This window comes from Nelusetta ayraudi, unplaced genomic scaffold (assembly GCF_046127955.1).
Source record: "Nelusetta ayraudi isolate G7.1 ecotype Tasmania unplaced genomic scaffold, CSIRO-AGI_Nayr_v1 ptg000026l, whole genome shotgun sequence".
Taxonomy (NCBI): domain Eukaryota; kingdom Metazoa; phylum Chordata; class Actinopteri; order Tetraodontiformes; family Monacanthidae; genus Nelusetta; species Nelusetta ayraudi.
The window spans coordinates 6,777,501-6,787,500 of record NW_027466076.1 but is presented as its reverse complement, the minus strand read 5'-3'; the positions used below and the strand labels follow the sequence as shown (position 1 = coordinate 6,787,500).

The 10,000-nt window shown below is 47.6% G+C and overlaps 3 protein-coding genes across 5 annotated transcripts in view; all 3 read left to right on the top strand.

Annotated features, from left to right (window-relative positions):
• Window positions 1-6,458, top strand: part of ythdc2 (YTH domain containing 2) — an 11,412-nt gene extending 4,954 nt beyond the window's left edge. The window contains exons 13-30 of one of the 3 annotated variants that reach the window (XM_076029389.1): window positions 1-21; window positions 151-247; window positions 486-573; window positions 657-737; window positions 819-901; window positions 1,357-1,462; window positions 1,784-1,903; window positions 2,017-2,265; window positions 3,006-3,132; window positions 3,239-3,444; window positions 3,657-3,846; window positions 4,023-4,114; window positions 4,238-4,357; window positions 4,447-4,580; window positions 4,937-5,123; window positions 5,347-5,547; window positions 5,675-5,848; window positions 6,253-6,458. The exon at window positions 1-21 is cut by the window's left edge and continues 131 nt beyond it. In XM_076029389.1, the coding sequence (XP_075885504.1) occupies window positions 1-21; window positions 151-247; window positions 486-573; window positions 657-737; window positions 819-901; window positions 1,357-1,462; window positions 1,784-1,903; window positions 2,017-2,265; window positions 3,006-3,132; window positions 3,239-3,444; window positions 3,657-3,846; window positions 4,023-4,114; window positions 4,238-4,357; window positions 4,447-4,580; window positions 4,937-5,123; window positions 5,347-5,547; window positions 5,675-5,848; window positions 6,253-6,321 (2,345 nt within the window). In that variant the 3' untranslated portion in view covers window positions 6,322-6,458. Of the gene's footprint in view, window positions 22-150; window positions 248-485; window positions 574-656; window positions 738-818; window positions 902-1,356; window positions 1,463-1,783; window positions 1,904-2,016; window positions 2,266-3,005; window positions 3,133-3,238; window positions 3,445-3,656; window positions 3,847-4,022; window positions 4,115-4,237; window positions 4,358-4,446; window positions 4,581-4,936; window positions 5,124-5,337; window positions 5,548-5,674; window positions 5,849-6,252 lie in introns of all 3 variants that reach the window. The other 2 variants (XM_076029388.1, XM_076029390.1) reach the window with 2 other exon arrangements.
• Window positions 6,459-7,211: 753 nt separating this feature from the next.
• Window positions 7,212-8,994, top strand: minar2 (membrane integral NOTCH2 associated receptor 2). Its single transcript, XM_076029402.1, has 3 exons — window positions 7,212-7,509; window positions 8,024-8,245; window positions 8,747-8,994. Exons 1-3 carry the CDS (start codon window positions 7,393-7,395, stop codon window positions 8,939-8,941), a joined length of 534 nt encoding a protein of 177 aa, XP_075885517.1. The 5' UTR covers window positions 7,212-7,392; the 3' UTR covers window positions 8,942-8,994.
• A 339-nt stretch (window positions 8,995-9,333) lies between these two features.
• The window catches only part of prrc1 (proline-rich coiled-coil 1), a 4,499-nt gene continuing 3,832 nt past the window's right edge, over window positions 9,334-10,000 (top strand). The window contains exon 1 of the mRNA XM_076029396.1: window positions 9,334-9,392. The gene's annotated coding sequence lies outside the window, so the exon portion shown is untranslated. The remainder of the gene's footprint in view (window positions 9,393-10,000) is intronic.

Below are 10,000 nucleotides of genomic sequence, written 5' to 3'. Positions count from 1 at the left end.
TCTGCTGCACCACTGCAGAAGGTGAGTGAGACTCACCATTTGGAGTGGTGCTCCAATTTTTATATATATTTATATTACTTGTGATCAGATTGAAGAAATCAATAAGAATTTCAAATGTTGAAATGTTGTTTTTCTTCTCTTGCCTGGAAGGAGCCACTCTGATTTTTCTTCCTGGATACAATGAAATAGTGAAAATCAAGGAGCGAATCCTCCACGATGATAAGAGATTCTCCACTCACCCTGAAAAGTAAGTGTGTGTGTGTGTGTGTATATATCTGTATGTGTATATATAGATATATACAGCCAACATAGTGTCAGTGGTAGTAGATGTTTGTTTTGAAGATGCAAAATAACTTCTATGAAATAAGCAAAAGAAAAAAATTATCCAAAGTGAACACAGATGATTTCAGAATTGTTAGGGTTAGGGTTAGGGTTGTGTTTCAGATGATTGTATTTCATGTGTGTGCTGGTGTTGCTCTGCGCAGGTTCGAACTGCTGACTCTGCACTCAGACATGCAGACTCTGGACCACAGGAAGCTCAGGATCTCCTCACCAGCAGGTGTCAGGAAGATTGTGAGTGTTTCTTGTCACTGTGTGGTCAGGCTCATGATCAGAAAATTGAAGATGAAACTGAATGATGACATGTTGGGTTTTAGATTCTGTCCACCGATGTTGCTGAGACGTACATCACCATGGATGACGTGGTGTTTGTGATCGACTCCGGGGTGGTCAGAGAGGTGCGTTCAGGGAGACACACACACACACTCAGTTGGAGTTGTGTATTGATTGTCAATATGTAACGTGTTTATGTTTGACAGAAATACTTTGATGCTGTCATTGGAGCGTCAACGTTGAAGACCTTCTGGATCTCCAGAAGCAGCGCTCTTCAGAGGATGGGGAGGTAATGCAGTCTTTCAATCAACCCTCTGACCTCCCTCCGTTGGTGCCTAATTGATATCTCACTGATATCTCATTGATATCCCATTGATGTCTCATTAATATCTTGTTAATATCTCATTCATATCTCATTCATATCACATTCATATCTCATTCATATCTCATTCATATCTCATTCATATGACATTAATATCCCATTCATATCCCATTCATATCTCATTCATATCTCATTGATATCTCATTAATATCTCATTAATATCTCATTGATATCCCATTCATATCTCATTCATATCTCATTCATATCCCATCTTTGTCTTTTATGGAGCCACACAAGCTGAATATGGAAGAAAGCAAAGCTTCATACTAGACCATCAATAACTTCATATTGCACTCATGCAAAATCACATTTCAAATTGAAAAGACAAATCTGGAGTTTGTTGTTGTGTTGTTGTGCATCAGGGCGGGGCGACGCAGGCCAGGACTGTGTTTCCACCTCTTCACTCGCAGCACCTTCAACCAGATGACACAATACCAAGTTCCACAACTGCTGAGGATGCCACTGCTGGTACTGACTGACTGACTGACTGTCTGATTCACTGACTGTCAGACTGACTGACTGTCTGACTGACTGATTCACTGACTGACTGATTGACTGTCTGATTCACTGACTGATTGATTCACTGACTGTCTGATTCACTGACTGTCTGACTGACTGACTGGCCAGTGTGTTTTTCCTGGTGGTGAAGCAGCCAGGCCAGTGATCCTGTTCCTCCTGCTCCTCATTCTCCTCCTCCTCCTCCTCCTCCTCCTCCTCCTGCTCCTGCTCCTCCTGCTCCTGCTCCTGCTCCTCCTGCTCCTGCTCCTCCTCCTCCTGGTTGTTTCCCAGGAGTTGTGTCTGCAGACCAAGCTTCTGACTCCGTCCTGCTGTCCAGTGGTGGAGTTGCTGTCCAGAGCTCCTCAGCCTCCACCTCCACAAACCATCTGCCAGGCTGTGCAGCTTCTCAAGGTGGGACGTCACAAGTTGAAGCCACCAGTGTGTGCACACTCAGACAGCCTCACACTTGGTGACTGGTTGTGTGACCTTTGACCCACCACCACTGCTTTGTACCTTGTGTTCAGGCCATGGAGGCCATGGACCAGCAGGAGAAGCTGACGGCACTGGGACTCCACCTGGCGGACCTCTCCATCGAGCCCCACCTGGGGAAGATGGTGCTGTGTGCTGTGGTGCTCAAGTGTCTGGACCCAGTTCTGACCATAGCGTGCACGCTGGCCCACCAGGACCCCTTCACCCCGCCAGACCGCCCTCCCCACACAGCCTTCAGCTGCAGTACCTACAGTGACCACATGGCCCTGCTTAGGGCCTTCCAGGTGTGTGTGTGTGTGTGTGTGTGTGTGTGTGTGTGTGTGTGTGTGTGTGTGTGTGTGTGTGCTTTGTTCATGCATTGTCAAGGGTTTAAACCAGTGGTGGTCAAACTGTTGACTGGTGGGTCTCAGCGGGTTCTACAGAGGGGGTAGCGGAGCAGCAGCAGATGGAAACACTCTATCCTGGAGAAAACCCGCTGCTGTAATGTCAATGGAAAATGAAGCAAAGCAAAGTTGCAACCATATCAGTCTCGTTGAAGCCCCACCAAGGTGTTGAGCTCTTTAATTACTCATTACTGTTGAAAGGCTGCAAATAACGAAGAGCCACAGGATTTCTATTGACATTTTATTGATTTCCATGATATTTTTTCATTGGAAATGTGATTTTGCATGTGTGCAATATGGAGTAATTGATTGTCTAGTATGAAGCTTTGCTTTGCGTCGTATTGAGGTTGTTTGGCAATAAATGTTGGACCGAGACTTTGTCACAGTTTGACCCTTTGACCCCACTGAGTGTTTGAGTTGGACTCCTCTGGTCTACAGACTCTGGAGGCCAGTCTGCCATCATTGTGTTCTTTGCAATGTTTTGCAAGAGACCTTTTGTTTTCTCACTGACTCACTGACTGGCTCATTGGCTCACTGACTGACTCACTGACTGGCTCATTGGCTCACTGACTGACTCACTGACTGGCTCATTGACTCACTGACTCACTGACTCACTGACTGGTTTGAATGTGTGTGTGCAGGCGTGGCAGAAGGCCCGCAGTGAAGGCTGGGAGAGGAGCTTCTGTGAGAAGAACTTCCTGTCTCAGGCCACCATGGAGCTGATCCTGGGCCTGAGGGTGCAGCTGCTGGGACAGCTGCGTGCTATCGGTCCGTCCCGCACACCTTCACCTCCACTCTCACCAGAACCGGTCCAGTGGCCGTCACTGAACTGGACCTTCAGCTCGTTGCTTTTCTTCTTCTTGTGTCCCTGCAGGTTTTGTGCGAGCTCACGGCGGCAGCGACATCCGCGACGTCAACGTGAACTCTGACAGGTGGTCGGTGGTGAAGGCCGCCCTGGTGGCAGGAATGTATCCACACGTCATCAATGTCCACCAGGGGGCGACTCCGCTGTCCAGTCACAGAGCAAGGAAAATCAGCTTCCATCCCACATCGGTTCTCAGCCGCTGGCAGTCCAAGCAGGTAGCAAGCAGTCACAGCTCACCTGACTTTCTTGTTTGTTTTATTTCAAATATGCAAATTTGACAATGTTGGAATGGAAAAACAGTGAGAAGAAGCAAAGCAAAGCTGCAGTTTGAATGTGTTTGAATTCCATCCATCAAATCTGATCAGATTTCTTCTTTGTTGAATCTATTGAATGCATTTATTGTATTGAATGTGTTTTGAATGGTCAGGAGTGCAGTGGTAGCAGTGTGGGCCAGGTCCTGCCCACTGATTGGCTGGTCTATGGTGAGATGGTCCAGCAGGGGGAGCAGGAGGTCCAGCTCTGCTGCTGCTCCATGGTGACCCCCATCACCGTGGCCCTGTTCTCTGGAGGAGCTAGACTGACTACTTTCAGCCAGCAGGGGGCAGCAGAGCGTAACAGTGAGTCACTTCACCACATTCACTCACTGATAGATAGAGAGAGAGAGAGGGAGAGAGTTCAAGGCCACCGTGCTGAGTTCAAGGCTACTCACCCAGTGTGTTTTCCTCTATATTGAATTGAAAAGGTCGCTGGTTGATGTGAAGCTCAGTCTTGTTCTGTGTGTTCTCCACTGCAGAGAGTGCAGTGCAGCGCAGCAGTGACAGTGAGGACGATGATCTGGCCTGCTTGACCATCGACCACTGGCACGTCTTCCACCTGCACAGACAGGTGAGGAACCTGCAGCACCTGCTGCTCTGGTTTCACTGGAGACGTGGCCTGAAGCACCTCTGCCTGTGTGTGTGTGTGTGTGTTTGTGTGTGTGTGTGTGTGTGTGTGTGATGTCATCACCAGGCTGCCAGGCTGCTGTTTGTGCTGCGACACAAGTGGCTGCAGCTGTTTTTCAAGCGGATGAGTTCTCCTTCCAAGTTGAGCTCTCCGCAGGACGAAGCCGTGGTGGACTGCCTGCTGTCTGTACGGAGAACTCAGTCCCTCTGCATCTTCTCACACTGCAACACTGAGATGTTGCTGCAGAGGCTGAGCAGCAGCTTTGTGACCTGCAGGTCCTTGAAGCAGAGGAGCTGGCAGCAGGTCTGCAGCAGCCAGCAGGGGTTGGACAGCGACCTCGGCTGATGTTCTCTAACGGGGGGCTGCACACCTCCACCAGGACCTCCAGCACCAGGACCTCCAACCAACAGTATTCAATCCCTTAATGCAACGCTGTCATTGTCTTATCACGCTGCTGACTGACTGTCAGAACATCAGGACTGTCCAACACTGGTCTGTCTGTGGAGCTTCTCAGTCTTCCAGGTCCTCCTCAAGAACCAGTTGGGCCCAGTGGACTGGCTCCCTCAAGAACCAGTCCACTGGGCCCAACTGGACCCTTCAACACTGGTTCCTGATCACAAATCAATCTCTCATCCCCTGATGATGTCATCACTGTGGAATAAATCCAGTTATTGTCACAACAAAATGAGATATAAAGTTAATGAGCAGCAGCGACCTTCAGGGGACCTTCTGCTTGATTTCACACCAACTCTCACTTCCTGTCAGATCTCCCAGGACGTCGGCAGCTGTTGATGTAGCTCAGCTGAGAGAGCAGGCATTTCCCACCAGTCACCTCCTGAAGGACCTCAACGTCTGTGTGACCAGCAGCAGCTCCACCAGCAGCAGCTCCACCAGCAGCAGCTCCACCAGCAGCAGCTCCACCAGCAGCAGCTCTCACTCCTCACCTGAGCAGGTTGACAGCCTGGAGCTCTATTGTCCATCCAGCTGAGTTCTTCTATTCGCTCTTCAGAACCTGAAGCTCTTTGCTTCTCTGAGCTCCTGGTTTATCTGCTTTGTTCAGAAGTTTCATGCATTTTTACCCTGTTTCCAGGTGTTACTGCTGTGTTTCCGATGATGATGATGATGATGATGATGATGATGATGATGATGATGATGATAATGATCAGCCCCAACAGGTCCCTGGGTCGGGTGGTCTTCTGTCGTCCTCTGCGCGGTACTTTATTGTGAAGAGCGACAGCGTGAGGAAGATCATGATGTCCCAGCTGAAGGGGGTCTGGTGGAGCTCAGCCACCACTGAGAAGAAGCTCAGCCAGGCCTTCCAACAGGACACACCTCTCCTCCTCTTCTTCTCCGTCCACGGCTCTGGAAGCTTCCAGGTGACCACAAACACATCACGTCAAGAAGACAGAAGATTCACTCCACCGTCAGTGTGTGATGTGATGTGACGTGGTGGGATTGGGAGGATCGTACATATTGCCATCATAGATGTGCTGTTTTCAACAGGGCTTTGCTCGCATGGCCTCGGCCGTCCATCAGCAGAGGTCTGAGTGGGAAGGATGCAGTGGAGTCTTCAGCGTTGACTGGATCAGCAGGGAGAGTCTCTCCTTCCAGAGCACCAAGCACATCAGCAACCTGTGGAACGGCAACAACAAGCTTCCAACCAGCAGAGATGAACAGGTCACATTCGCTCGTCATTATTATCATTACATTACAGTGGAATAACTCCGAGAGTCTTCCATGGAGGGATTTATGATCCTGCAGTGGATTTACTGAACACAAGCAGCAAAATGCTTCAAAGTCGTTGTGATAAAACTGAACACAAAGTGATGAATGTGTGACTGAAGTCCAAAGTGAAGCGTCTCTTTGTTACAAGTTGGCAGAAGCCTGAAACCATGAAGGAAACACAAACAAGATGATGAACTACCTGCGTTACATATTAATAAATGACATTATTTAAACACACAAACAGACAAAAGCCTTTTCAGGTTCTGCTGTCGAGCCTTCACACAAATCCAAAGCAATTTATTGTTATATGAAAACGTGTTGTTCGAAAGTTCTCCTTGTCCTTTTGTCTTGAACAGGAGTTGGAGCCTCAAGTAGGAAGCCAGTTACTGTCACTGTGGGAGAAAAAGTCCCAGAATGCCCTTTAGTCGTGCTGAGCAGCAGATCCCATCACTGAGTCCTTCAAGCAGAATTCACCAAGAAATGTTCTATTTGTTCTATTTCTGTTTCTGCCTTCGCAGACAAACTCTCTCCTTATTATCCTCAGAACCTGAATAATAATAATTAATTCATATAATAATAATATAATAATAATATTTTAAAACTTGATGAATTGATTTGTGATTGTTGCTCCGTGTTCTGGAAGTTGGAGCTGTAATGTTTGAAGTGTTTACACCAAACATGATGAATTCTCCCTAGTTGTTTTAAACTCTTTCACACGTTCAAACCATCAAGTTTCTTCTGTGACGACGTCACTGACAATTTTCCCTGTCAGTTTTGTCGGTCAAGCCCGAAGCAGGACAATAAAGTTATTGCGAAAAAAATGGTTTGAGGCGTAAACTCCTTGTGTTGACGTGGCCTCAGTTCAGCTGCAGGAACCTGAGAGGAACAAAGATGATGATCATCAGCTGACCTTCATGGAGGGAGGAGCTTAGAGTTGGAGGTGAACGAGGAGGGTTTTTACGGTTCAAGAGTTTTACTGTCGGTGTTGGTGAGTCACACGCACCTGAACGCACCATGAAAAAGGAAATCATTTGATTTTGTTGGTGAACACAGGATCTCATGACAGAGAAGACAGGCAGAACATTCATCCTTCATTCATTTTCCACACCCGCTTAGTCCCAAGCTCAGGGTCGGGGGTGGGGGGGCAGGCAGCACATGCATGAAAGAAATCATTGAAATGTTTTGCTTTTAGTTATTTTTCAAAAAGCTTTAAAAAGCTTAATGGGCTGCATATGGCCCCCGGGCCTTAGTTTGCCCACCCCTAGCGTAGCTGCTTGTCATTGTTTGAAGTTTGCTCATGGTCCTATTGGGTTACATGCAAGCTGCCGTGGATAAAACCAACCCACATGAGCCTGGTCGTGAATTATTGCTGAAGTTCCGCAGTGTCAGTGAAGGCAGCTCGGCTTTCAGAGCAGCTCGCCGCCGCCGCTGCTGCTGCTGCTGGTGCTACTGCCACTGCTGCTGCCACTGCTGCAACACTGGAAACTCAAAGAAATATGGACGTGTGTGTTCTGTCGAACAACAACAGCCCGGAGAAGTTCCTCCAGCTGGAGCCCAAACTGCTGCTGATGACCTCTGACCTCTGCTGGGCCCAGGACCACTGGAGAGACCAGGTAGCTGCACCAGGTCCACCTGTCGCTCCTGCTCGGATTGGGCGGTTTTCACTTCACCTGATTCTCTTCTGCTGTCAACGAGGACATTGAGTATTTTATTGATTGATGTATTTATTTAATTCTGTTCTTCACAGCGAGTTAATCAGGTGTTTATCTGTGTGAACAGTTTCCTCGGTGTATCTTTGTAGTATCAGAAGTACCCAGAAACCCAGCAGCGATGTGTTGCTGTATTAAACAGACCATTCAGTCAATATTGAGCAAATTAACACGAGGGAAAACCCCTTTGCATTCAAAATGAAAGAAAAAAACTCCATGATCTACTAGTTAATATAATAAACATTGTTGAAGCAGTTCTTACAAAGCCATGGTTGATACATTGTGCACAGCAACAACAGCAATTTAAATAGATGGTCTTCAATCCTGTGGACATTTGCCATTCTAATCTCCAGTCTGACGTTCCATTGAACCACTTTCCTGTTCACTCCGTGAGTTTTCCTCTGTCTTCTCTTTGCAGAGAGCGTCGACGGCAAAGAGGAAAGACGGCTGTGTTCTGGCAGACAGGCACCTGCAGAAATACGGAGCTGAGTTCACGCCAAAGTCCAACATGAAGAGTAATCCTCTGTTCACAGCCACGAGGTCAGTGGAGCAGAAGAACCAGGCCAAGGTCCAGCCTTCCTGGACCATCAAAGAGTACAAGACACAGTCGCTGCAGTGGGCTCAGCAAGGTGACGTGAAGGTGAGGAGCAGCAGGCTGGAAATGAACTGGAGTCTGGAGACCAGATTGGACCAGATAAAATGGAGGGGGCGACACGTTGGCGCAGTGGTTAGCGCTGCCGCCTCAAAGCAACAAGGTCGTGGGTTCGATTCCGGGCCTGGGACCTTTCTGTGTGGAGTTTGCATGTTCTCCCTGTGTCTGCGTGGGTTCTCTCCAGGTTCTCCGGCTTCCTCCCACACTCCAAAAACATGCATGTGAGGTCAATTGAACACTCTAAATTGTCCGTAGGTGTGCATGTGCATGTGAGTGTAAATGGTTGTGTTTTTCTATGTGGCCCTGCGATGAACAGGCGACTTGTCCAGGGTGTCACCCTGCCTTCGCCCTAAGACAGCTGGGATAGGCTCCAGCAGATCCCCCGTGAACCTGAATAGGAATAAGCAGGTATAGAAGATGGATGGATGAATAAAATGGAATGTCGGATGGCTTTCCAACCTCAGTGTTGCCTGTGTTTCATGTGTTCAGGATGGGAAGAAGACCCCGGCAGATCTGGACTTCTGGCTGGAGGAACTCTACACGCCTGGCTTTGATTCCCTTCTGAGGAACAAGAAAAAAAAAATATGTACAAAAAATGTGTATCTGTGTGTAGTGTTTTTATGCATGTGTGGTATCATAATAGTAGTAGTCGTGCCCATTGTAGTTCTGAAAAAAACAAATTAAATGAACATGTTTGGAATACTATGCATGGATTTTGATGTGCAGCGTTACTCTTCGTGTGTGAAAGTTGGACATTTTGAGAGGAAGCCTGGAGTGACAATAAATACATTTGAAGAGAAAGTGCAATCCACCAGGTTTATTTATGAAGATATTGCAAAGGATGAAGTACAGTAAAGAATCTGGACCGTGAAGCGAGCGTTTTCTCAGCCACTTCACCTTGAATGTGTTTTTGCAGAGCCGTCCAGGCGGCTTCTGTTTCGATTCATTTCATTTATTTGCGCGCTTTGTTGTGAGGCGAAAACCCCGAAAATCTTACAGTGAAGCCTGAAGAGCACAAAACAGGAGTTACCTTCAACTTCCGCGCCAATTCAACTTCTCCTACGACGTGGCATGAAGTGACGTCATCAACGTGAGTCCAAGGTTTGTTGTTGACGTGTTTGTTGCGAGCCAGCCGGTAAGTGCCCAGTTTTTCTTTTGTCCGCCTCTAAAGTTTGCATCCCCCACCTCCCCCCAGTTCACAGATATTTCTGTCAACCAGAATCAAAGCAGAAGAAAATGTCGCCTTTTTTTTTTTTTTTTTTCATGCGCGTAACGTTTCCTTCTCCAAAGACGCCGCGGTTGAGTGCGCGCGCCGTGCCGACTGTGTTGAACGAAGCTAACTTCACTCTTCGCTGAACAATACACGTAGAAAAATCAACCAAAGAGTTTTCTTATTGATTGGAGGAGAAGCGAAGCCGTTGCAAGGCTCCGAATGTGATGACGTTCTTGACAGTCGACTCAGTGAGCGCTGCTTTGTTGCAGACTGACTGTGCAGCTGACAAACTCAACTATATATCCATCTATTATCTATATATCTATTATCTATCTGTCTGGTTTTCAGCTTCCTTTCTCTGCTTTTATACTACCGACATATAATTGCAACACGCAGTTAAATGTTTGATTTCACGAGGATTTGTGAGCTCCCGCGGTTCGGTCCAAGATGCTTCATCTTCAGCCACTGGCCTCTCCAAAACCAGAACATCCAGTTGAGCCAGTGTGCACGAGGCGCGTGTACAGACGGTG